The sequence below is a fragment of the Lolium rigidum genome, chromosome 3 (assembly GCF_022539505.1).
Source record: "Lolium rigidum isolate FL_2022 chromosome 3, APGP_CSIRO_Lrig_0.1, whole genome shotgun sequence".
Classification (NCBI taxonomy): domain Eukaryota; kingdom Viridiplantae; phylum Streptophyta; class Magnoliopsida; order Poales; family Poaceae; genus Lolium; species Lolium rigidum.
In genome coordinates this window covers 45,319,063-45,342,510 of record NC_061510.1, presented here as the reverse complement: position 1 = coordinate 45,342,510, position 23,448 = coordinate 45,319,063, and the positions used below count along the sequence as shown (strand labels likewise).

Below are 23,448 nucleotides of genomic sequence, written 5' to 3'. Positions count from 1 at the left end.
ACTAATAAATTCTTTAAGCATGGCTTAAAGTCCAGGGGGTGTATTCCTATTATTGTTGTAAGAATTCCCATAAGAATTAGCATAACCGTTACCATTATTATAAGGATATGGCCTATAGTTATTACTAGAATTGTTCCGATAAGCATTGTTGTTGAAATTATTATTTTTAATGAAGTTTACATCAACATGTTCTTCTTGGGCAACCAATGAAGCTAATGGAACATTATTAGGATCAACATTAGTCCTATCATTCGCAAGCATAGACATAATAGCATCAACCTTATCATTCAAGGAAGAGGATTCTTCAACAGAATTTACCTTCTTACCTTGTGGAGCTCTTTCCGTGTGCCATTCAGAGTAATTAACCATCATATTATCAAGGAGCTTTGTTGCTTCACCAAGAGTGATGGACATAAAGGTACCTCCAGCAGCTGAATCCAATAAATTCCGCGAAGAAAAATTTAGTCCTGCATAGAAGGTTTGGATGATCATCCAAGTAGTCAGTCCATGGGTTGGGCAATTTTTAACCAGAGATTTCATTCTTTCCCAAGCTTGAGCAACATGTTCATTATCCAATTGTTTAAAATTCATTATGCTACTCCTCAAAGATATAATTTTAGCAGGGGGATAATATCTACCAATAAAAGCATCCTTGCATTTAGTCCATGAATCAATACTATTCTTAGGCGAGAGATAGCAACCAATCTTTAGCTCTTCCTCTTAATGAGAAAGGAAACAATTTTAATTTTATAATGTCACCATCTACATCTTTATATTTTTGCATTTCACATAGTTCAACAAAATTATTGAGATGGGCAGCAAGCATCATCGGAACTAACACCGGAAAATTGCTCTCTCATGACAAGATTAAGTAAAGCAGGTTTAATTTCAAAGAATTCTCGCTGTAGTAGCAGGTGGAGCAATAGGTGTGCATAAGAAATCATTATTATTTGTGCTAGTGAAGTCACACAACTTAGTATTTTCAGGGGTAGCCATTTTAGCAGTAATAAATAAGACAAACTAGATAAAGTAAATGCAAGTAACTAATTTTTTTGTGTTTTTGATATAGAGTGCAAGACAGTAAATAAAGTAAAGCTAGCAACTAATTTTTTTGTGTTTTGATATAATGCAGCAAACAAAGTAGTAAATAAAATAAAGCAAGACAAAAACAAAGTAAAGAGATTGAGAAGTGGAGACTCCCCTTGCAGCGTGTCTTGATCTCCCCGGCAACGGCGCCGGAAATTTGCTTGATGCGTGTAGTTGACACGTCCGTTGGGAACCCCAAGAGGAAGGTGTGATGCGCACAGCGGCAAGTTTCCCTCGATAAGAAACCAAGGTTTAATCGAACCGAGTAGGAGTCAAGAAGCACGTTGAAGGTTGATGGCGCCGGGATGTAGTGCGGCGCAACACCGGAGATTCCGGCGCCAACGTGGAACCTGCACAACACAACCAAAGTACTTTGCCCCAACGAAACGGTGAGGTTGTCAATCTCACACGGCTTGTCTGTAACAAAGGATTAACCGTATTGTGTGGAAGATGATTGTTTGCGAGAGAAAATAGTAAAACAAGTATTGCAGCAGATTTGTATTTCGGTATTAAAGAATGGACCGGGGTCCACGGTTCACTAGAGGTGTCTCTCCCATAAGATAAAAGCATGTTGGGTGAACAAATTACAGTCGGGTAATTGACAAATAGAGAGGGCATAACAATGCACATACATGACATGATAAGTATAGTGAGATTTAATTGGGCATTACGACAAAGTACATAGACCGCCATCCAACTGCATCTATGCCTAAAAAGTCCACCTTCGAGGTTATCGTCCGAACCCCCTCCGAGTATTAAGTTGCAAAGCAACGAGACAATTGCATTAAGTATGGTGCGTAATGTAATCAACAACTACATCCTCGGACATAGCGCCAATGTTTTATCCCTAGTGGCAACGAGCACAACACAACCTTAGAACTTTCATCATCTGTCCCGGTGTCAATGCGGGCATGAACCCACTATCGAGCATAAATACTCCCTCTTGGAGTTAAAAGTAAAAACTTGGCCGAGCCTCTACTAGAAACGGAGAGCATGCAAGATCATAAACAACACATGTGTAATAACTTGATAATTAACATGACATGGTATTCTCTATCCATCGGATCCCGACAAACACAACATATAGAATTACGAGATAGATGATCTTGATCATGTTAGGCAGCTCACAAGATCCAACAATGAAGCACAATGAGGAGAAGACAACCATCTAGCTACTGCTATGGACCCATAGTCCAGGGGTGAACTACTCACTCATCACTCCGGAGGCGACCATGGCGGTGTAGAGTCCTCCGGGAGATGAATCCCCTCTCCGGCGGGGTGCCGGAGGAGATCTCCGGACTCCCCGAGATGGGATCGGCGGCGGCGGCGTCTCGGTAAGGTTTTCCGTATCGTGGTTTTTCGCATCAGGGGTTTCGCGACGGAGGCTTTAAGTAGGCGGAAGGGCAGAGTCGGGGGCCAGACGAGGGGTCCACACCATAGGGCGGCGCGGGCCCCCCTGGGCCGCGCCGCCTTGTGGTGTCGCCACCTCGTGGCCCCACTTCGTGTGTTCTTCGGTCTTCTGGAAGCTCCGTGGCAAAATAGGCCCCTGGGTCTTTGTTTCGTCCAATTCGAGAATATTTCGTTACTAGGATTTACGAAACCAAAAACAGCGAGAAAACGAGAAGCGGCACTTCGGCATCTTGTTAATAGGTTAGTTCCAGAAAATGCACGAATATGACATAAAGTGTGCATAAAACATGTAGGTATCATCAATAATATGGCATAGAACATAAGAAATTATCGATACGTCGGAGACGTATCACTAGGCATAGGCTCAAGTTGTACTACTCGATAAACAACTTGGCGCAGCCCCTCTTTTTATCGACTCCAGGCCGTTGCTAATTTTATTTGACATCCATATCTATATTGTACAGGGATAATGGTAATTGGGGCTAGTTCATCCGACGGATCAGGTACTAGTTAAGCTGCTCTAGTGGCAATCCGCAAAAACCTACTTCAAGATCACGTCCCTGGACATGATCTCGGGATATCGGTGCGAACTTCGACGAGTGCCGCTTAAGGTCTTACCATTCCGTCGAGTCCCGATAAAATTTATCGGGTACCTAACGCGTCCGTTAGGATTTTTCTTCGTATCTCGTTGATACGGATAAAAGTAGCGGAGCGCGAGTCTTCGGCGATGCCACGCCCAGCGAGAACGGATGCGGGGTCTTACCTTCGCAAATTTGCGGCATTCAGAAATTGATCGCAACTTTGGCGTTCTGAGAATATATTGTCGAGTGCCTTGTTCGGCTGACACAATGACCCATTTTGCGGGTTCTTCTATTTTTCTCTCGGGCTTGATGAGACAGCCGAATATATTGGTCCATCTATATTGTCGGGTACATCACCGATGCTCTTGCTTGGAACAATATGACGAGTCAATGAACCCGAAGATTTGTCCACTTTTTTTTTTTTGGGTTCCTTCTTGATGAAAATTTCGTCAAGTTCCTCCTTCAGGAAAATTTCTTCGGGTCCTCTTTGAGGACAATTCTTCGGGTCCTCCCTGAGAAAAAAATTTCGGGTCCTCTCTGAAGATAATTCTTCGAGACCACCTTAAGGATAATTCTTCGGCACCTCCTTGAAGGTAATTTTTCGGGACCTCCTTGAAGATAATTCTTCGGCACCTCCTTGAGTAAAATTTCGTCGGGTTCTCTTATGAAGAAAATTTTGTCGGGTTCTCTCACGATTTTATCGGGGTCCTCCCTGAAGAAGATTTTGTCAGGTCCTGTTCTCTCTTGAAAACAATTTCGTCGAGTTCTCCCTGTAGACAATTTCTTCGGGTTCTCTCTTATATACTTTGAAATTTGCTATCTCCTGCACAAATAAACGAACTTTTTCTATCTTTTCCTTGACTCTCTTTTTCGCATGCGGTGTCAGATGCTCGGATTCAATGATATGTAAAGTGAATATATGCCGCGCAGCCCCCGAGGGTCGGGTGCGATGAAAGTAAATGATAATCAACTTTGCGTAAAAAAGAACACTTAGCTTATTGGGTACGACGGAGGCGATGCGATGAAGTCTTTGAGTGCCGAGAAGAAGTCAAGCTGAAGTAGAAAACACCAAACAGCGAAAGCAAATGCCACCATATTTGTTGATGAAGAAATAGCCGAGCCCCCGAGCGCTGCTGGGGTGATATGATGATTATTGCTTAGATGTTGTGTCGCAGTTGCGACCCGAGGCAAAATCATGGTCGAGCCCCCGAGTGTTTGCTATGATATCGAAAGAAATTGATGGAGTCGCGGCGTCATATACGGTAAAACCATTTAGGATGAAGCCATTGTCCATAATGTAATATGAGCCCATGAAGATGAATCGAAGATGAAGTATTTGAGATGAATCCAATTGAAGATTACGCCATTAAATATAGAGCATATATTAAAGATAAATCCGCCGATATCATAGAGGATGACCCCATTGACCCGAAGAATCCCGTAATAACCATAGAAGATGAATCCGCTGATATCATAGAGGATGAATCCATTGAGCCGAAGAATCCAGTAGTAACCATAGAAGATGAATCCATTGAACCGAAGAAAATAGTTCCAGTAATAACCATAGAGGATGAATCCATTGATCCGAAGAATCCAGTAGTAACCACAGAAGATGAACCCATTGACCCGGAAACGCATCTGGTAATATTGTATAAGTGAACCAATAATAACCCAAAGAAAACCAATCCAGTCATCCGAAGAGAATAAATCCACTGAGTCGAAGAAGATAAATCCACTAAGTCGAAGAAAATAATTCCACTGAGCCGAAGAAAATAATTCCACTGAACCGAAGAAAATAATTCCACTGATCCGGAGAAGATATATCCAGAGCCGAAGAAAAGAAGTTCACCAAGTAACCGAATATATTTGTGATAACGAAGTAATGGTACAGCCCCCAGTGTTAGGTGTATTTACTGGAATGAGGTAATGACGTAGCCCCCGAGTATTCGGGTGTGGCAAAAGTAAATAATGATTCACTCTTGGAAGAAAAACACTTAGCTTTTTTTTTATCAGGTGCGACGAAGTTGTCGCTGAAGTAGATTGTGTAGCGTACGTAGTTGATGCCTCAGAGTCGAGCGGCGTTTAGCCGATAATAGTATGGCCAGTCCACGACGACCGAGCCCCCGAGCATGGCGAGCGCGCAACGGCGGATCTGCGACGGTGAGTGAATCTATGTGCAAATAACAACACTAACTGAAAAGATACTTGGCCGAAACAAATTATGAAGAATAATGAATTGGAACGATATCACCCGAGAGTCCCCGTGTCTGATGCCTGGGTCGAACAGAGTCGCGACGGATCTGTCGAAGTACTGGTCTTCTGATGTCTCGTTTGATGCAGCGTTCTTGTTCATGCATGGATTGCAAGATTCTGTTGTGTACTCAATTCGATGACACACCTCCACTTTATACTCGTTAATTACTGAGCTCTTTGCTACCGGAACTTGTGCCATCAAATCTGCCTTCACGTGAGGGAACAAAGACTTGATATTTTTCTTACTTTTTGCTATGTATGGAAATCCATTGAGCTGTCTCTAACTCTTCATGCAGGCTTCCCAGTTTGACCGTATCTTTATACTATTTAACCGGTGCCGATCGAATCACCCGAGGATTCATTGCTCGTATCCATGTGTTCCCGTTGCATAGGAACTGTGCGCCGTCGTTCTCGTCGATCCAGACGAGGTAATGATGTGTAGGCGTGGGCTACATCACGAACCTCTTCCCAAGCTTACGGCAATTGAAATAGATCCAGCTGATGATGACGACGCAGATGTTGCAGGCTAGTAGATGCGATCTGGGTGTCGAAGAAGATGAAAACTCCATGCTGGCTTAAGCGGAGCTTGGATGAAGCTAAAATCGCCGGCGCAGATCAATCGGCCGATGACAAAAGAGGATCCCGCCCGGATCACGAAATCCAGTCGTCGCAAATATCCCACAGTCGGCGCCAATTGACGAGGGAATACCTCGGCAATGCCTACGTATTGTAGACTAGGGTTTTCGGGAAGAGCGACGATGGAGATTCCGGGGACGAGATTAGGCACACGACGTACCCAGCTTCGGGTCCCCTCGGTGGAGGATCCCTACGTGCTGCTAGTAATCCAGTATATGATCATATATGTGTTTACAGGGTGCCGCCGTAGGCGGAGCTATGCTGTCTATATTCTGTCTATCTGTTGTCCTCTTTATTTCGGGTGCCCTGGCTAGCTTTATATATGCAACCAGCCTAGGGTTTTACAAGAGTCCTAGTCGACTACTTCTTCGGGTTGCCTTGTTGGGCCTTCTCCATATTGGGTCTTCTCCATATTGGGCCGAGCCAGGTATACTAATAATGGGTACCCGAAGGGTATGCCCATGTCATTGGGACTTTTCCTACACCATTTATTTTACCATTAATAGTAGGAGGTTTTCTACCATTTGATGCTTCAGTACTACTAGTGGTGGTAATGGTACAAACTTTAGTCAAATTATTATTTCTAGCAATTTCATCCTCTCTTTCCCACCTAGCATGCAACTCCGTCGACATCCTAACATTGTCATCAATTCTAACTTGAATGGCATTCAAAGTTTTGCTTTCTTTAACATCTGGAGGTATAGCTTTCAGTTTAAGAAATTCAACATCAAGAGCAAGGCTATCAATTTTAGAAGCAAGAACATCAATTTTGCCAAACTTTTCCTCAACAATTTTATTGAAAGCATTTTGTTTACTAATAAAATCCTTAAGCATGACTTCAAGATCAGAGGGTGCACTTCTATTGTTTCTATAGGAATTACCATAAGAATTTGCATAAGCATTACCATTATTATAAGGATATGGCCTATAATTGTTGCTACCAAAATTATTCCTATAAGCATTGTTATTAAAATTGTTACTTTTAATGAAGTTCACATCGACATGCTCTTCTCGAGAAACCAAAGAAGCTAAAGGAACATTATTTGGATCAACATGAACTTTACCATTGACAAGCATAGACATAATGTTATCAATCTTATCACTCAAGGAGGAGGTTTCTTCAAAAGAATTTACCTTCTTACCTTGTGGAGCTCTCTCGGTGTACCATTCGGAATAATTTATCATCATATCATCAAGAAGCTTTGTTGCAGCCTCCAAAGTAATGGACATAAGGATACCTCCAGCAGCTGAATCCAGAATATTTCTTGAAGAAAAATTCAGCCCTGCATAAAAAGTTTGGATGATCATCCAAGTAGTCAGTTCATGAGTGGGATAATTCTTTACCAAAGATTTCATTCTTTACCAAGCTTGAGCAATATGTTCATTATCAAATTGTCTAAATTTCATTATGTCACTTTGCAAGGATATAATCTTAGCAGGAGGACAATATTTTCCAATGAAAACATCTTTGCATTTAACCCAAGAATCAATACTATTTATAGGCAAAGATAACAACCAATCTTTAGCCCTCCCTCTCAAAGAGAAAGGAAACAATTTTAGTTTGATAATATCACCATCTATATCTTTATACTTCTACATCTCACAAAGTTCGACAAAATTATTAAGGTGAGAAGCAGCATCATCACTACTAACACCAGAAAATTGCTCTTTCATAACAAGATTTAACAAAGCAGGTTTAATTTCATAGAAAGCTGCTTCAGGAGCAGGTGGAGCAATAGGTGTACAAATAAAATCATTGTTGTTTATACTAGTAAATTCACACAACTTAGTGTTTTCAGGAGTACCTATTTTAGCAAAATTAAAACAGAACGACAAAAATAAAAGCTATAATAGAAAAGAAAATTGTGTTTTTGATATAATGAAGCAAAGAAGATAAAATAGAGCAAACTAAGAGCAAAATAAGAGATGAGAGACTCTCCTTGCAGAAATCCTCTTTCTCCCCGGCAACGGTGCCAGAAAATCTCTTGATGGAAGTTGACGTGGGAGTTTACTTGTGCTTCACCACGCAGCAACTAGTGTGAGATAACTCTTTCAGTTCCCCGGCAACAGCGCCAGAAAATCTTTGGTGGTGTGCTTGATGGAAGCGGTTGGGAAACCCCAAGAGGAAGGTGTGATGAGCACAGCACCAAGTTTTCCCTCAGGAAGAAATCAGGTTTAATCGACCAGTAGGAGAAAGGCGTAACTACTGAAGGTGTTGCTAGCTGACTAGTGGCAGGGCGCACAACCGGCGTCAGCAACAACGTGGAACCTGCACACAACACAACCAAAGTACTTTGCCCCAACTTGAAGTGAAGTTGTCAATCTCACCGGTTTGTTGAACACAACTGCATTACATCATAATACATAGACCGTAATCATAACTGCATCTATGACTAATAATCCACCTTCCGGTTAGCATCCGCACTCCTTTCAGTATTAAGTTGCAAACAACAGATTATCGCATTAAGCAATGTGTGTAAAGTAAAAAAGTAGAATTATCCTTAGACAAAGTGAAAGGACGAGATGTCGCCTAGAGGGGGTGAATAGGCGTTTAAAGACTCTTATGAATTTGGCTTGTAAGAATGCGGAATTAAACTAACGTTTATTTCGCAAGCACAAATCCTAAATAATCTAGGCTCAACCAAGTGCAACAACAACAACTAGAGATAAGCAAGATAAGCACAATATATATGAACAACAAGTGATAGCAAGATATAATATATACTTCAAGCTCGATGGCTATCACAAGGAAAGTAAACTCGGGTATAGAAATAATCGAGGCACGCGGAGACGAAGATGTATTCCCTTGTTCCCTTCCTTTGCAAGAAGGTACGTCACGTTTGGAGAGGTGAGGATCCCACAAAGGATTTCCCAACGCCACGAAGGCTCACCTTCTTCTCCGAGCCAAACCCACGAAGGATAATGGCCCTTTCCTTATGGTTAGATTTTCCTCCACTCCGGAGATGGCAAGATCCAAAACCACTTCACAAGCTCCACGAAAGAGAAGCCCGGGTCTCTTCACAATCTTCCTTGAAGAGATCACCGGATCACCAACCGCCAAGCCAACTAAGAGGTCTCCCTCCAAGAGTAACAAGCTCACGGTCTCTCACTCGAACTAATCGTGGTGGAGATCTCAACACTATGCAATGATGCAAAGCAAGAACACCAAAGGTGTTCAAATCCTTCACACTCAAATCCCACCAAAGCAACAAATGGTAGGATGAGATTAGAGAGGAAGAACAAAGAGGAAATACACAAATGACTCCAAGATCTAGATCTCAAGAGTTCCCCTCATAAATAGGAGGAATGGATTGGTGGAGTTGTAGATCTGGATCTGCTCTCTTAGATCCCTCAAGAATGAGCAAAAATCATGGGGGGAAACAAAATATAGGGCAAGTTCTTCAAAGACAACAATGGAGGAGAGAGAGTGGAAGAACTTTCCCAACCCAAGGTGGAAGAAGGCCTATTTATAGTCTAGGGAGAAATATAACCGTTGAGTGAGAAAAACGGGCAGAAAGTCGGGCAACCCGGCATACAGATCAGAGGGTCGAACCAGGTGCCGGGCAACCCGGCAGCACACTCGGCAGGCCGGGCCACGGGCCGGGCCACCCTGCAGCAGCACCCGGTAGGCCAGGCCAGAGGTCGGGCTGACCAGGAGGCTGGGCCGGTCAGCACCACACCCGGTGGGCCGAGCCAGATGCCGGCCCGCCCGGCAGTAGCACTCAGTATGCCAGGATGGGTGTCGGACTGCTCAGTAGCAGCACTCGGTCTGCTGGGCGGTGGGCCATAAATTGCTTCACACAAAAACCTTTTCTTTTTCTTTTAAATAGAAAATGCTCCCGAATTCCAATTTACATGAAACTAATTTTGTTGGAAAGATAACGACAAATAGAACCCCAACAAAAACTGGAAATATGGAGACTCCTCACATGATATTTTTAGATATTCTAGAGAGGGAGTCTCCCACCGTCAAGAAATGGTGAAGACGTCCAAACTTGAAAACGCAGTAGAAGATGCATGCGGATTCCGTTTCGATGAACTTTGGCTTGTTGTAAAGCTAGCAACAAGCTCAAGAACCTCACACGGAGAAACACCAAGAAGTAATAGGGATATGCAAAGTATGCAAAGGGTTGAGCTCCCTAAGACGATGTGATCAGGTTACCCAACCGAAAGCCCCTCTTGATAGTGCAGCTATCTATCCTATAACCCGGTCTCCCAACAACCACCTTGAGACCGGTAAAAGGAAAACCTACCAAGGCCATACCTTTGCCTTGCCCATCCCGCTTGATCTTGATGATAACTCTTCAAGCTCCACTCAAGCCGGAATGCATCACTTGATCATTGTTGCTTCGTGAAGACTCACAAATGCCCCTCCATACACCATGATGGGAAAGCTCCATTGATGCACATCTTCACATGTCCATTATCACCAAATGGACGACAAGCTTCAAGCATATGATCCTCTTGAGATGCTCAACTTGAACTTGCCCAACTCAACCTTGATGACGATCACCACTTGACGCCATCCTCTCATGGGTTATATGAGATCTCACTTTTGATGCATGCCCATGGAAGGATACCTAACCCACATAGACAACACAAGGGCAAATATATGATGGGTTAGTTCATAAAGCATAATTGACAATACTTACCATACCACATGACTTCACGTGGCACATTCTTCATGCTTCATGTGTTGACCAAACTTGAATCTATTCTTCACTCTTTGTATTGGTCAACCTTGTAACTCTTTGTATTGGTCAACCTTGTATCTTCTCATGCTCTATCATACTATCTTTAAGTGTATAAAGAATTCTTCATTTGTTTGCATGATCTAAATCTTAGTCAACCATGGCTCAACTTATGAGACTATCATGACACTGACTTAGAGCCATAACTTGAATTCTTCACTTGCAATCAAGCATTCAAGATCTTGATCATTCATTGCTTATCACATAAGCTAGAGCATGGCTAATATTGAGTTTCACATAAGAACTCCATCTTCATTTCTTCTTCTTGATCATATCACATATATGTCTTAAAATCGATGATCTTGATGCCCATACTCTAGGTATATCTTTATCTTCATGGCATCCATACTTGAATCCAACACATGGACTACAAGTAGTACATATGGAATATTCCTTCACGTAAACTCAATGAAAACATTAGTCCATAGGGGTTGTCATTAATTACCAAAACCACACATAGGGGCAATATACCCTTACACAAAGCATTGTTGTTTTCTCCCTAGTAGAAACAACACATCTACAACCTTAGAAGTTATTGTCACTATTTCAGCTTACTAGAGGCATGAACCCACCATCTAGCATAAATACTTCCTCTTGGAGTCACAAGTACATACTTGGCCAGAGCATCTACTAGAAACGGAGAGCATGCAAGATCACAAACAACATGTGACAAATATATAATCGATCTCAACATAGTATTCAATATTCATCGGATTCCAGCAAAGACAACATGTAGCATTACATAAGGATGATTTTGATCATGATAGGCAGCTCACAAGATCTAAACATTAGGCACAATTTGGAGAAGACAACCATCTACTGCTATGGACCCATAGTCCACGGAGGAACTACTCACACATCACTTCGGAGGCGAGCATGGCGATGTAGAGGCCTTCGGTGACGATCTCCCTCTCCGGCAGGGTGCCGGGTGATACGTCTCAAACGTATCTATAATTTCTTATGTTCCATGCTAGTTTTATGACAATACTCACATGTTTTATATACACTTTACATCATTTTGATGCATTTTCCGGCACTAACCTATTAACAAGATGCCGAAGCGCCAGTTCCTGTTTTCTGCTGTTTTTGGTTTCAGAAATCTTACATAGGAAATATTCTCAGAATTGGACAAAACAAAAGCCCACGGTCTTATTTTGCACGGAGCCTTCCAGAAGTCCGAAGAGGATACGAAGAGGGGCCGCGAGGCGGCCACCCCACAAGGCGGCGCGGTGGGGCCCCTAGCCGCGCCGGCCTATGGGGTGGGCCCCTCGGCCGCCCCCCGACTCTGCCCCTTCGCCTATTTATTCTCTCCGTCACGAAAACCCTAGTACGGAGAGCCACGATACGAGAAAAGTTCCAGAGACGCCGTCGCCGCCAATCCCATCTCGGGGGATTCAGGAGATCGCCTCCGGCACCCTGCCGGAGAGGGGAATCATCACCGGAGGACTCTACATCATCATGCCCGCCTCCGGATTGATGCGTGAGTAGTTCATCCTTGTACTATGGGTCCATAGCAGTAGCTAGATGGTTGTCTTCTCCTCTTGTGCTATCATGTTTAGATCTTGTGAGCTTCCTATCATGATCAAGATCGTCTATTTGTAATGCTACATGTTGTGTTTGTTGGGATCCGATGAATATGAAATACTATGTCAAGTTGATTATTGATCTATCATATATGTGTTGTTTTTGATCTTGCATGCTCTCCGTTGCTAGTATAGGCTCTGGCCAAGTTGGTACTTGTAACTCCAAGAGGGAGTATTTATGCTCGATAGTGGGTTCATGCCTCCATTGAATCTGGACAGTGACAGAAAGTTCTAAGGTTATGGATGTGTTGTTGCCACTAGGGATAAAACATCAATACTTTGTCTAAGGATATTTGTGTTGATTACATTACGCACAGTACTTAATGCAATTGTCTGTTGTTTGCAACTTAATACTCGGAAGGGGTGCGGATGCTAACCCGAAGGTGGACTTTTTAGGCATAGATGCATGCTGGATAGCGGTCTATGTTCTTTGTCGTAATGCCCTAAGTAAATCTCATATTAGTCATCATGATATGTATGTGCATTGTTATGCCCTCTCTATTTGTCAATTGCCCAACCGTAATTTGTTCACCCAACATGCTATTTATCTTATTGGAGAGACACCACTAGTGAACTCGTGGACCCCGGTCCATTCTTTTACATCTGAAATACAATCTACTGCAATCTCTGTTCTCTGTTGTTCTTTGCAAACAAACATCATTCTCCACATCATACGTTTAATCCTTTGTTTACAGCAAGCCGGTGAGATTGACAACCTCACTGTTAAGTTGGGGAAAAGTATTTTGATTGTGTTGTGCAGGTTCCACGTTAGCGCCGGAATCCCTGGTGTTGCGCCGCACTACACTCCTTCACCAACAACCTTCACGTGGCCTTCATCTCCTACTGGTTCGATAACCTTGGTTTCTTACTGAGGGAAACTTGTTGTTGTACGCATCACACCTTCCTTTTGGGGTTCCCAACGGATGTGTGCTTCACGCGTTATCACCGGGAAGAGCTTCAGAACCCTCCCAAGCTAGGGCCTACAATGGCGGTCGCGATGGAACTTTTCGTGGATGGAGGCTCGGGTGTTTAGGTTTTTCCTAAGACAGTGAATAAATAGGCAGAGAGAATAGGTTGGTAGGGTGCCTAGGGGGCCCACACCACCCCCAGGCGTGGCCAGGGGCCGCGCCCAGGCATGGCGTGGCCGCCTCCTGGCGCCCCTCCGTCTCTCCTCTGGACTCTGTCTTCGTTTCGGTAAAATAGGAATTTTCCCTTTTGTTTCCTCCAATTCTAAGAATATTTCCTTTACAATTTTTCTGAAATACAAAAACAGCGGAAAACAGGGAACTGGCACTGTGGCATCTTGTTAATAGGTTAGTTCCGGAAAATGTATAAAAGTGAAACGAAGTGTAAACAAAACATGTATAAATTGGTGTAAAACACGCATAGATCATCAAAAATTATAGATACGTTTGAGATGTATCAGTGATCACACGATCTGAGTTGTGGATCGGCTGAATTAGGTTCTATCAAATGTTGTTCCATGACAGGACAATTATGAAGGTGTAGTTCGGGCCGGTAGAGCATCAAGCTGCATGAAGTGGGCTTGGAGAGATATTCTCTAGACCCTCTCAAACAATATGATTTAAAAGCATGGCCATGAGCGACTAATAAGTGTTAGCTGAGGCAGCAGACCAAGAGTTAGTTAGAATCACATATCACACGGGAAGAGAGTTGACATGTTAGAGAGATGAAATTAGGTCGTATATAGCTTGACAAGGTACATCGTGAGGCGAAACGGGCATGGATAAAATTCACATTGGAAAGGTTTGTCGTCATGAATCTGTGGTATCTTAGAGTCAGCATGTTCTACTAGGAGCTACTATCAACTGATCGGTTGTGAGTCAGAAATCAACCATGTCCAAGATATCATAATCCAAAGAAGGTCAGACACTTAAGAGAAAAGGAGCAAGTCGGATGTGATCCGACTAAGAATTGAGGTGGATGTTATCTGATTAACAAGTGAGTCGGCCAGGTTGGACCTGAGCCAGACATGGATGGTGTCAACGAGTTGGACTCGCGGTGACCATATTAGGGTTCGAGTAAGTGGACCGCAAGTATTTTATGGGCCTCACTTACTCCCCTATATATAATGCAGGAGGGGGTGCGTCACATGCAAAATTATACCACTCCCATGTGTTGAGAATCCTAGCACCTCCACTCCACTCCAGCCGCCATACCAGACCTAGACGTAGCTGCAAGTGCTCCTCCTTGTACGTGTAGATACTAGCAGAGGTGTTGTGCGTTCATCACTTCAACAAGATCGCGGGATCGGATTGGATCGAGAACTGCATTGCACCAATGCGCTCCCTCAAGTTCTGCACCTACACGTCTAGTGGTAATCCTCGTGGCATTATACCTCAGCTGGATGTTGGGGATATCCCGTAGAAAAGTTTTTGTTTATCTCTACATGGCCCAAGAGTGGTATGAGAGCTATAGACTCTTTTTAGGCCCTAGATTGCGCATATGTGATATGAGGGTAGTAGTAGTTTGAATCTATTTGTTGCTTCGTTGGTTGATCTATGAGATAGATCTATTCTGTACCTGTTTGATTGGATCATTTGTACTCCAGAGTGAATGGGTAATCTAGTACGGATTATCAATGATATTGGTCAGGTCTACGCATGGATCATATGTGAGTAAATTTGTTTTATTCTGTGGAAAAAATTCATGATCTGGACCGCCGGTGCTACCTTGTCATAGTCTTAGATGCGAGGTGTTGTGAATGGCATGGCTTATGTGCATGTGATGTGTGCAATCTGTATGTGATCTGTGAGTCATGGTATGTCAGTCGGCTAGAGCCAAAGTGTTATCACTTTATTGTATGATGACATGCATGTCAACTTTCCTATCTATTTTGATTAGTAGCTAGTGTAGGTTTTGGAGAACTCGAATGATGTTGACGACCTGAAATGAGGCGACACGTCGCAAGAGTTGTTTGCATGTCAACTTCGTGGAGACTAAGATCGCCATGAAGAGAGCTATACCATCTCACATGTTAACATGATTATTTGTGTTCTTGTTATGTCTCTATTTTTACATCCATTACATAGACGGTAGTAAGTAATCCCTCGAAGAACGTCCAGTCGATCGCCTTGCATGCAATCACAAGTTGGACATTCTTGGTAGTAGGCTCATAAAATTGGGGTGCTGCCAATTATTTCTGACAAGACATTTTATCATTTTTGATTGAGAATTGTATCTGTGGCTACTGTTGTTTTTTCAGTCTGTCTGTCCCTAATAATTAACTCGCGCTGACCACGCCCTATAGGGATCATCGAATCGATAGAAATAAGCCATGTTTGAAGAGGTTCATATACGGAACGCCTAGAAATTATACTTGGAGCAGGAGATTCAATTAAGCGATATTCCAAAGCTATAATTTCGCCTTTCCCATCAATAGCTTTAGCCAAAGCATTTATAACACGACCCAAGTAAGCCTCGCTCATGGGTATCTGAGCAATTCTTCATGTTGCTTTTACAAAACTTCCCTCTTGTATCATCAACAAATCGCCCATTAATAGGTTCGAGACAAACTCTAACAACAAAAGCACTCAGTAAGCTAGACATGTCCATCACAAAGATTGTGGAAGTTGGGGCGACATCAGTTGGGAGTCAGGGCATGTGATGCAACCCGACTAACATGAGTCGTATGAGATGCAATTGACATGGTGTTGTCTACCCAGATCACTTGGTATCTAGTGGTGATGCTAAATCTCACTAGCCGACTTTCTTATTTAGGCCGACTTTCTTATTTAGGATCGTGAAGCACTTAGTAGCCATGGAATGATTGTTGGTTCTAGTGGGAGCATTAACATTAAAATGTGCAATATGCTTGCTCTTTTATGAGTACATGGCCTATGTGGTTTGTATGTTTTCCCTTGTAGATCGATCAATAGCGCCAAATAGCACTACTCGATAGTTGTCCAGTTCTGCATTAAGGTTGATCCTAAAGAAAGATAATTCTAATAGAACTAATTTCACAAACTAGCATCGCAATCTGCAAATTGTTCTCAAACATAAAAATGACCATGTTCTATACAATCCACTTCCATATGAGCCGGATGATAATGCGAATGTCTACCATAGGACTAGAGATAATTCCACGGAAATTAGTTGTATTATACTTGCTCACATGTAACCGTATTTGTAGCAACAGTTCGAGGATATTGTGGCCTACGATCGAAAGCCTCAAAATTATGCAAAGATCGAGAGGTATTAAGCTCAAACTTTTTCTAGGCTACAAACTCAAATACGGTGATCCACTTAGTCCGAATGTTGTAATAATCTCATACTTTATGGTAATAAAAAGCCGTATGCATCGATTGATGCAGAGGCTGGGATGGCCCATTTCGAAAAAAAAACTTAGTCCGCATGTAGTAAAAATTGTGGGTTACGTATAGTCTATGGATAGGATGGGCTCTCTATAAGCGAAGAGTTCAGTATGGATATAATTTTTGAACTCTCTTCCTAGTGAATATAGACAGTTCATCTTGAACTATCATATGCATGGTATGGATAAAAAGCTCATTGAATTATTTCCGATGCTCAAGATGGCATAGTCTCATCTTAAGAAAGGCGCCAACCAAGTGTTGGTGCATAATAAGACTAAGTTCAAGAAAAGTTCTTGGCCAAAGAATAAGACTAAATCGAAGGGAGGCAATGTTAAGGGTCCAGTCCCGAGCGCCGCCTCATGGACATAAAAAGCTTATGTATGTGAGTGGTCATTTAGTCCTCATCAATTCAGTTCTTATCAATATGGTGCTGTTATCTTTCTTCAAAGTACTGAAATGAAAGTTTTTTCTTCTAAATTTGAGCATTCTGTATGGCCAATCATCTGGATTCAAAATTGAATCTTTCTCGCAATGTTACAACTATTTTTGGCAACTAGTTGCGGGGTATAGAATGCACAAGGGTGGGATCGGTTGCCTTATTATGGTCATTCCGACTTTAGAAATGACTTATTATGGTTACTATGACTATGTAAAAATGATGTGGGTTTTATGCTAAAAAATCATCTCATACGCGACTCCGGTCATGGGCTGTTATTCAGAAACCCGGATTAATGTGTCCTATTTGAAGAGATTTACTCGCGGTTGAAAAAGGTGGCGAAGAATAGTTTTACCTGAACCAGTGACCGCATAGTTTGTGGATCAGACTAGGCATTTTTCATAGTCATGTTACACTTGTGTAATTTGCGCTTTATCTTCATCCTTCTTTCTCTGGGCCGTGTGAACCCTAGACCTAGAGGCCCCAGGTGCTTGTATCGTCTTGATGCAAATTTTAAGTTTAATAAAACACCATTTGTTAGAAAAGATAACTGTTTGGAACAGTAAAAAATAATCTTAGGGCCTATTTGATTCGCAATATTCTTAAACACATGAACAGAAAGACTACATGATTAGAATGTCATGTCCAGTTAAATCTTACAGGATTTGGAACCTACGGATATTTCACTCACAGAAAAACCAAAGAAACTGTAACATGGGTTTGAGTGGATGAAAATTTTCCTGCAATGCAATCCTATTGGAAAAAATAATGTGTATTCCTGAGAATTTTAATCCTGCCAAACAATGCACATGGAAAAAATTTCAAAAGATGACAATCCTGCAAAATTCCTATGGCATTTATTTGAATCAAACGAGCCCTTAGATAGTTTAGGCTTATTCATATGACAGAGAGCATCACACACAAATTGGTTCCATGGGACAACAAGGACACAAACTAAGAGAGTTAAAATTCTAATAGTCTAATAAAGTTTTCAATTTGGGAGTGCAAGTGTTTGTACTGACACATGTACCCTGTTATATGTGTTCATATTGACGCACTTCAGCCGATCAGCAAAATATCGCAGAAAAGCACAGGAAGTTAATTTCAGTTACTTCATGGGTTCTTCCTCACTGAGCTCTGGTGTTTACCTGCAAACAAAACGAAGTAGTAACTGATGCATTCAACCCCCAAGCAGATCTTATTCATCATTAAAATATGCATACCTCTTGTATAGAGATCTAATGTCCTGTCGCAATGTAACGCTTTCGAGAAACTCATCCCCGCTCTCTGAAACATCCACAGAGGAAAGCTCAAAAGCATCATTGCCACTAAATTCATTCGACTCGAACCACATCTTGGAAACCCATTCCTTTCGGAAGGCCGTGTTGTGGTCCTCCTCTTCTGGTGAGTCAGCTGCAACAAGGCGGTAACAATACACCATTTTGGACTGGCCTGGTCTGAATGCACGTCCGAGTGCCTGGCGCATCACAGAAGGATTTTCATGGACATCTAGAATGACGACACGTGATGCACCAACAAGGGAGATGCCCTCGCCGCATGCCTTGATAGAACCGAAGAAAACTTTAGCATCTGGTGAGTTATTGAATCTCTCGACCGCCTTGTTTCGCTGGTCTGGGGTCGATTTACCAGTTATTTTGAACATGTGCACCTCTGGTTTCAATCCTTTCTCTCTGAACATCATTTCCAAGAAAATCAGAGAACGCAGATACTGGCTGAACACGAGTACCTTCTCTCCTGCAGCTTCTGAAAGACACAACAGATTGTATAAGAATTTTGCCTTTGCCCCAACGCTGATATCAATTCCACTTATGATGCCACCAATCTTTCTGATGACAATATCTTGATTTTTCCCTTTATCTTTCTGAACATCCTTTAAGCACGGATGAAGAGAAACAGCGTTGCATTTTATTCTCTTGCTAAATTTATCCAGTCCTACCAAACCCCTAAGAATCTCTTCCTGCTTGGTACTCATATTCAGGAAAATGGTGAAGTCCACAAGTCCGGGCAACTCCTCAGAAAGCTCGCCTGGATAATAGTGGAGCACATTTGCAGTTAGCTCACGTAGATTCTGGATGATCATCGCTCTCACGTTATCATTTGCATCCTTTTGAAGGTTCGCTTCAACCAAATCAGCGAACCACTTATCTGAAATGTCCCTTGACCTTGCACTCTTCCCCAACATGTCCACCTTGCTTAGTATGCGCTTCACTATTGCACGAGATCGCCCCATCTTTAAGAATCTTGGCCGTACAAGGTTCAGAATGTTGAAAACCTCCCTTACCTTATTCTGAAACAAGGTCCCCGAGAGCACCACCTTTCTAGGAGTTCGTATACTTCCAAGTGAATCAAGTAATTTAGTCTCCTCATTTCTCGGAGTGTGGCCTTCATCTAGAATGACAAGGCTTGGGACCTTCAGCAACTTCTCTTGGACAGCTTCTGATTTACATGTTTGGTCAGAAATTATGTGTGAGAATTGCTCATACCCTACCAACAATATGCTTTTGTTTTCTTCCCACAAGTTCAAGACTTTAAGTTGTTCAGACCGGGTACCAGCTTTGGAGGAATAGAAGTCATACAGGGGAATTTTCTCAATCTGCCAATGGAGAAATTCTGTTCTCCATGTTGCCAGAATGCCCTTTGGAAGAATAATCAATGGCCTCCCTGCAGGGTATCTCGCCAGGAAGCTTTGAACAAAGCTAATCACCATAAAGGTCTTTCCAGAACCTGGTGCATGTGCTAGAATACAGCCTCCAGGGTCGTTCTCATCTGCCAAGTTCTTGATCAAGAAATTAAAACCTTCAACTTGGTGAGGTTTCATCTGTTCTGAATGCTGAGGGTGGATTGATAGAGCATCAGGAGCCACTTCAAGAATATTTCCTGAAGGATTGGTAGTTGCCTCCAGATCAATAGAGTTTCTGGGTTCTGACGGGTATGTTCTGTATGATTGCTTGCGCTGATGCATGTAAGAGAAAATCAGAGATGTGGCTCCACGAGTATGGAAAATACAAGGAAGCTTTTTGTTCAAGTCCATACGTTTTAACGAGGGGGGTAGATTTACGAATGACTCGGTTTTTTAAACTAAATCCCAGTACACTTCTCATTCAAAAGAGAAAGGAGAAAGTATAAGTTCAAAAATAATATCAACTAGGAAATCCTACACTGATTTCCACTCTTGGATTTCTAGCATTTAAGATGAATCCTGTATTTTTTTCCCTTTTACATATCTAACAAAAAAATATAAACGTGTCCGGTAGAATTGCAACTGTTTCACATAAACATCAAACAGAATTAACTGCATTAGTTAAAACTTAAACCCATGTAGAGAAGTTCTGAAAGGGTGTTCATATGGGAAGCTTGTTTCATCTATCAGTATTAGTGACAAATAACTGATAAGAACTTATGAATGATAGATTTCAGCAGTAATCGTCAATGAGTTTTATTGGCAGGCAATGCTTTAACTAGTTGATATTGTGATGCCGATGAATTTTTCTCCTTTATGTAGTCATGACGAGAAATTCATAATCTGATTTAGCAATTATCACTAGAGTACACAAGAAAGTAAATTAGACTAATTTGGATCAGAAAGTCCATACCTTTTTCCACTGAAACTCTAAAATATTCTCAATGGGTTTCTGGATCAGACCACAAACACGGCATACATCGCCCAAATCATCTTTCCTTAGGAACTCATGAGGACAAATATCCTCTTCCGACGGAAGAATACTGTGCTCACTTCCAATGTGCTGGTTAGGTAAACTGTATTAGTGAGACTCTCATCAAGAAGAAGGTGATGCTAGACAATAAACAAAGCAAGCGAGTAAACTAATATTGTTAAGAAACATCAGAATAATGATGCTAAAGCATCAAAATATGTGTCAGAGGACAAAAAAGGTTTGGATGTAAATGCAAAAAAATCATGTTTCAAGAGAACCAGTTAGATCATGTGCTCCAACTTTAGACCTCTAGGTAATGGAATGTGAAATACGGGAGCATAGCTGACCTCGGAGTCAAAAACCATATTTTTTTGGTAATATGCACCAAGTAAACAGAGAAATGGTGCTCGACTATAGGCATGTAATACAAATATTATATTCTATGGGACGTATTTGCCGAGAACCATTTCATCAATGCAGGCATGAAAATCATTATCATGAAATTCTTGTGAAATAAAATAAGGCAGTATCATGCACTCCATCATTAAAATAGTGATATCTAACTTGATCTAAGAAATAACTGAAGATAAGATATCACAATACAATTTGAATGAGTTAATAGTTGCTTATATAAATACCTTCGAACATGCCAATGCAACATCCATTTCCCTGAAAAGATCTTCCATCCCATCAACTGGATTGTCATTGTTACCATAGTGACCATTTTCTGTTGACTCACTTCGTACAACCTCACAAGATAATTCATAAGGATCTACAACAGATATATTATTATTGTCTGTGTGTCCTTCACTTTGGACATCTTTAGCTTCTCCGTCCCTCCCTTCTTTCTCCTGGTCATGCCTCTGTTGAAATGCAAGATAGTGAATATTACTGGGGAAGAAATTCCATTAATCAATCCAAATATTTTTATTAGTAAATAATATGATCACTCATATAGTCATACATAAACCAAATCAATCATTTTTTTTCCTTTTCGAATTGAGTGAGCATATTACCTGGAAAAAATGATGAAACTAAAGCCCAAATTCTTTGTACTCAACATGGCAAAAGCAGTATATTCAAAGATAAATACATATTATTATAAAACGAACAAATTGAACATTTAATTTAAAGGCATAATTGAGTTGCTTCAAGCACAATACGACAATATCTTACTAATACATGCATTCAGTGCCCAAGGACTTTTGATGCTATTAAGATATGATATTGACTATGCATCTAGATAAGATATTAATATCATAATGCTTAGTGATTACCAGTAGTTTTCTTATTGAATGATATACAACAAAAATATTAATAACAAATACTGAAGAGAACCAGACCTCAATGTAAATGTTTGTGTCATCATGTCCTTGATTGATCAGTTGTTGTGGCGGCTCTGAAGTACTATGGACATCAAATAGAGCAATTTCCTTGGGCTTGAAACACAGTTGACAGTTAGTCAGTAATAAGTAGTTTCAAACAGCGCAATATATCATACTAGCATAAGGTTAGAGATACTTGACACTGTTGAGTAGTGGCGGATCTTGATTAAATAGTGAGGGGCAAACATGCATTATGTATCATTCTTTGTAAGAAAGATGACTTTGGTTTAAGAAACGTATTTTCAATGAATTTCTATGTGTTACAAAAAGAAACTCAAATTGGAAGGTGTGTGCATCAGTGCATGGGGTGGTGGGTTGGAGGTGGCCTCCCTGGCCACTAGTCCGGAACTGTAGTTAACAATCACATAAGCTGTTTGTTGTGATCATGGGAGTGAATAATGTCTATTGCATCCTCTTGTATTAATGCAGTGAAAAAAGTAAATAGTGTTGTACATTAGATGGATTCAAAAACAGATAATTCTCATGATAAGTTGAATACCTCACTGTCAACACCCACGTCATCCATTCCTTGCTTAACTACAAGTTGGACTTCGGAACTGCAATAATCATCATCCAGCAAGATGGTGCCCGTGTATTGGCCAGACTGCTCAGTAAGCAAGCGTTCTTGGATAAAATTGGCATCAGAATCAACTACACAAGTTGTTTCCTCGTCAGCAGAATCAACTACAAAAGTTGCTTCCTCCGCTCCAATATTGTCCATGTTACCATGGACATGATCACCAACATAGTGTGGATCCATGTTGGTAACATTATCAGAATTAGTATTTTTCTCACTTTGTAAAGCACCATGTAATCTTGCATCCGATGACTTGAGCGCTGGACTGGCATAGCGAAGCGTGATAGGTACTAATTGCAACTGCTTAAGGGTGTTGATAACTTCATGCCTCTTGTTATTGATTGCCTTGTAATCTTCAGTGACACTCCCATGCTTCAAGTCATCGAATTGTGCGAGAAAGTTCAGACGGACAGATCTGTTCTGACTAATGATGCTTGATGGGGATTGGGTGCCTGGCGAGCTATTATTCTCAACGCCATGTTTCTGCCTCTTGCAGCTAGCAGGATCCATACTGCATAAGAGAAACAAAAACACTCAATATACTGGGGCATGTAATGCAACTATGCTGAAAATGTGTCAAATGAAGTTTTTAAAATGAGCGGAAGCCATCAACATTTTATAAATGGCATCTAGAAATGGGAAAACAGAACTACGGATAGAAAAGGTTTATGGGATAGAAAATGGTAGCAGTAAGATAAAACATCACCAACTTATCATGCACATGAGGTATAGGTCACTACCA

The 23,448-nt window shown here is 41.5% G+C and overlaps 1 protein-coding gene across 1 annotated transcript; it reads right to left on the bottom strand.

Moving 5' to 3' along the window:
* Nucleotides 1–17,911: 17,911 nt before the first annotated feature.
* On the bottom strand, nt 17,912–23,216 carry LOC124701523 (protein CHROMATIN REMODELING 35-like). Its single transcript, XM_047233602.1, has 6 exons — nt 22,629–23,216; nt 22,088–22,183; nt 21,383–21,607; nt 20,685–20,834; nt 18,294–20,044; nt 17,912–18,218 (listed from the first exon to the last, which is right to left on the bottom strand). Exons 1-6 carry the CDS (start codon nt 23,214–23,216, stop codon nt 18,215–18,217), a joined length of 2,814 nt encoding a protein of 937 aa, XP_047089558.1. The 3' UTR covers nt 17,912–18,214.
* Nucleotides 23,217–23,448: the final 232 nt, after the last annotated feature.

Excerpts from the sequence above, each read along its gene's own strand:
- LOC124701523 (XM_047233602.1), bottom strand. The coding sequence starts at position 23,216 with ATGGATCCTGCTAGCTGCAAGAGGCAGAAACATGGCGTTGAGAATAAT. Across the intron at positions 22,184-22,628 it reads ACGTGGGTGTTGACAGTGAG|CCCAAGGAAATTGCTCTATT; the intron begins GTATTCAACTTA and ends CTGTGTTTCAAG. Across the intron at positions 21,608-22,087 it reads ACACAAACATTTACATTGAG|AGGCATGACCAGGAGAAAGA; the intron begins GTCTGGTTCTCT and ends GCATTTCAACAG.